The sequence below is a fragment of the Myotis davidii genome, unplaced genomic scaffold (assembly GCF_000327345.1).
Source record: "Myotis davidii unplaced genomic scaffold, ASM32734v1 scaffold94, whole genome shotgun sequence".
Classification (NCBI taxonomy): Eukaryota; Metazoa; Chordata; class Mammalia; order Chiroptera; family Vespertilionidae; genus Myotis; species Myotis davidii.
This window is the reverse complement of record NW_006285313.1, coordinates 1342504-1346325: the sequence shown is the minus strand read 5'-3', so window position 1 is coordinate 1346325 and position 3822 is coordinate 1342504. Positions and strand designations below refer to the sequence as shown.

The following is a 3822-nucleotide window of genomic DNA, read 5'->3' as shown; positions in this document are numbered from 1 at the left end:
CCGGGAAACCCCGATCCACGATCTCCTTAGCTCACGGCGAGGGCGCCGGGGCCGGCGCAGAGGAGGGCTGGTACGTTTTCAAACCTCTGCCGACTGCTTAGTCACAGCCCCCTCGATTGGGTGTGTCCTTCGCTCGCTCCCTCCCTCTTAGGTCACTTTCAACCCTCAAATAAAAACGGCGCCCAACTTCCGAGGCGCCCTCATTGCCCAGCCAGACCCCAGCCTCCGCCAGGTCCGGGCCGCCGTCCTTGCTCAGCTCTCTACGGTTCCCCAGCCTAGCGCCCCGGGACGCTCCGGCCCCGCTCGCTCGCTCGCTCTCCTCCTCCGTCCGCTCCGCTCCGACACCATGAACAAGTTCGGGTGGTGCGCCGTGTGGGGACTCTGCCTCTTGCAGCCGAGCCTGGCGCAGATCGGTAAGATCGGTGAGTGCCTGCCGCCCGGGCAGCGGGGGGGAGTGACAGGAGAGGGTCTGGACTGACCCTGGGGACCGGAGCCAAAGGGGGTGCTGCAGCTCGGATTTGGTTAAGGAGGGCTAGGGTTTGCGCTAAACTGTTGGAGAGCTTGCTGGTTGGAGGCACCGCTTTGTGGGCAGGAAGAGAGAGAAGAAAGTTGGGCGCGCAGTTTTGGGCGAGGTCGCCGGAGCCAGAGCACAAGGCGGAAAGTAACTGTACTCCTGGATGCGCGCAGCGGGTGTCTGCGCTCACAGTCTCCGGTCCCAAAGGCGCTGGAGCCCGGCCGGGCTGTCGGGCTGTGGCGGAGCCAGGGCAGGGCTGGGCAGGGCTGGGCAGGGCAGGGGCTGTGAGCCCGGTGGCCACAGAGCTGGGCACGGCTGCATGAATGAGAACTGGTGGCCATGTGCTTCCCGGGAAGGGGCCCTGGCTTCTTGCGCCTGCCCATTGCGCCTGGCTTTCAAAGCTCTTACAGTTGGCTCCAGTCAGGGACTGTCTCTGCGCTAGTGGGAGCTGGAACCAGCCCTGCGGGGGAGCTCCTGGGTCTCCACGAGGTGCCAGCCAGGGCCAGGGAGGGTGAGTCGGCAGGCAAGGCAATGACTGGGCCAGCTGCTCAGCCCTTGTCAACTCCTGCTTCTGCCAATCAGTTAGGGGAAATCCAGACAGTAATGAGGCGAATATTTCCTGCCTGGCAGCCTTGGAGGAGGGCCGGGAGCCTGGGCAGCAGGAGCTGGGGCCGCCAGGGTCCCATCGCACCCGGTCTGTGGTTGTGGAGGGGCGGCTGTGTGTGTGAGGTATTCTGGCCAAGCTGGGTTCCAGGTGTTTCTTGCCTTTGTCTATATATGTACAGATAATTACACGGCTGATTTGCTTATCGCTAAGAAAATTAATTTTCCTTTTAAGACGTGCCAGCTGGGTCATTAAGACAGCTCAGCCTATGGTTAATTCTACCCAGCAAAGTATTTATTATACCCAGCTCTGGGGGTACTGAGAAAGTAAAAGACACAGCCCTAGCTGGGTACTTCAGACTATGGAGAGGTGGAGATCTCTGAGTTAGATTCCTGAGCTGGAAATAATAGGAATGCGAATAGGAATGACAGCGCTAGCAAGCGTTTATTGCACACTTTCGCTACCCCGGAACGGTGCTAAATTCTTTACATGTGTTAGGTCATTTTGCCCTCATGCCGGCCCAGTGAGAAGTGGCCTGTTATTAGCCTGTTTCATGGGTGGGGGTGGGGGGTTTTACAAATGGAGGTTAAATGACTTGCACGTGTCACACAGCCAGAGGGTTGGTGTGATGTGAGCCCAGGCCCCCTAGCCTGTGCTTGGGCAGGATACGTAGACTCTATGTTTGGCGTGGACAAAATCAAAAAGGGATTCGGGGAAAGCAGGGTTGTGGTGGGCCAAAGGCCTTAGCGGGGCTGAGCCTGGAGAGCCAAAGAGCCCTTGGAAGTAAGACGCGCTTGGGATGGGAGAGAAGAGAGAAACTTGGGTGCAGGGAGGGCCCTGGGCCGGGCCTCAGAGAAGAGGGGCCTCTGGGGAAGTTTACTTGTCTGTTACCTTCCTGTGACATCTTCTGCTTTGTTTCTGAGAATTCGGGCTCCTGCCAATCTGTCTGCCTGATTCTTCGAAAGGACCCCCCTCCCCAGACACTGGATGCTGTCCTGACCCTTGAGGTTCTCCCAGAGACCAGCAGGCTCACTCCTGCACCCCTCTCTCCCATTTTCATGGTCCCTTTGGGCAGCAGCATTTGGAGGAAGCACAGAAAGTGCCGGTAGCTATAGCTGCCCGACCCTGGCTTCCATGTGCTTGGAAGGTTGTCTGGGGGGAACTAAGGCTTGGAAAGGAGAGAGGCGTGACTTATCCGTGCGCTCAGGCTGGGAGGGAGAGAGCAGAAGCAGAAAGAGGAGGGGGAAGGAAAGGCACTGTTATTGCCCATTGGGGGGGAGGGGGGCCCTCTAGAAGACAAAGAGGAAACTTTGAAAGGGGCAGGGCTTTGGGGAGGAAGAAAGGTCCAACCTCAGTATTGCAAAGCAAAAAGTAGAGAAATGGCTAAATGGAGGGAAACAACATTGGACCCAGAGATCCTGAACTGGAGAACAGATACCTGGAACTGGGTGTCATATGTGGGAGAAGGAAAGTAGCCTTGGGTCAAGGTGGGGTAAGCCCTCGGGCACACATCTATCTCTCCGCCAAGGGCCAAAGGCCATTGCTAGGGAATCGCGCCCCTGGCGTTGAGAGAGGGGTGCATCTGAGTGCTCTGGGGCTTGGGGCTGGCAGTGCCCTCTGCTGCCTCTGAGCATTAGACACCCCTCATGGGCATCAGAGCTGCGGCTGTGTTTTCCCAGATGAAGGAGCAAGGCAGCAAAGCTCCATCGCTGCAGGGGTTAGCATCACTTAATTCAGTTCCTCCCCAGATACACCCTGGACATCTCTTTCCTGCACGGGCAGGGTGCCAGGCGGGCGTGTTTGAGGCTGGCAGCCAGTAGGAAAAGGTTCCATTTTTCCCCCCAAATTGCACCATGTGGGAGGGGATGCTGGGCAGCATGAAATTCTTAGTTTATGACAGCTCCCTTTCATTCATTCAAGAAATATTTTTTGACTCATAGACTCAGAGACGGGACTCCAAGGATCTTTCAGAAAACCCCCTTCTTTTCCCCTAGGAAGAAACAGCCCCTGAGAGAGAGAGAGAGGCATGGCTTGCTCTCTCTCAGACAGTGTTAGGGTCTCTGAAATGCCACTGTTGACTATTGGCATGGGCCCTACCTCGACCCCCTGCCATGGGCAGGCAGCGTGTGGTCTACTGGTGTTTCACGCCTTCAGTAGTGTCTTCACCAGTCATCACAGTTTCTTATTTACTCCGCATTATACCCAGTTTGAGTTTAATCTGAGAATAATGAGATGTATAAAGTCTTACCTTAAAGCACCGTTGGTGCTCCGTGAGGAGTTTCTCTACTGCCTGGGGCGTTCCGGGCCTCCTGGATCATTGCTGGATCCCTGAAAGTCAGGAGCACCCCAGTTTTAAAAGCCTGACTCTCAGCTAATGCACCCTATGCTTCTGCCCAAAGTAGGGGTCATAAGTCCCCAGGAAATACCACTGACTGAGCACCAACTCCCCACTGGACATTCAGCGAGGGGGTAGCATAGGTCCTCACCACAGCCTCCATACATTTAGCTCCATTTTCTAGAGAAAGACATGGGCCCAGGGAGATGCCGCGACTTTCTCGAGGGCACACAGCTAAGTGGTGGAGGTGGGTCCCCTGTTGGCTCACATCCCCCATGTTAGACTCCGATGCCTCCTTTGCCGCATCGCTTTGTCAGGCCTCTGGCTGACTTTTAAGTCCGGTGTGGATCTCCCACTCTCTCCACCCCC

At 56.6% G+C, this 3822-nt stretch overlaps 1 protein-coding gene across 1 annotated transcript in view; it reads left to right on the top strand.

Moving 5' to 3' along the window:
- Positions 1-188: 188 nt before the first annotated feature.
- The window catches only part of CD44 (CD44 molecule (Indian blood group)), an 84998-nt gene continuing 81364 nt past the window's right edge, over positions 189-3822 (top strand). The window contains exon 1 of the mRNA XM_015559007.1: positions 189-422. Coding sequence (XP_015414493.1) covers positions 347-422 — 76 coding nt within the window. The 5' untranslated portion in view covers positions 189-346. The remainder of the gene's footprint in view (positions 423-3822) is intronic.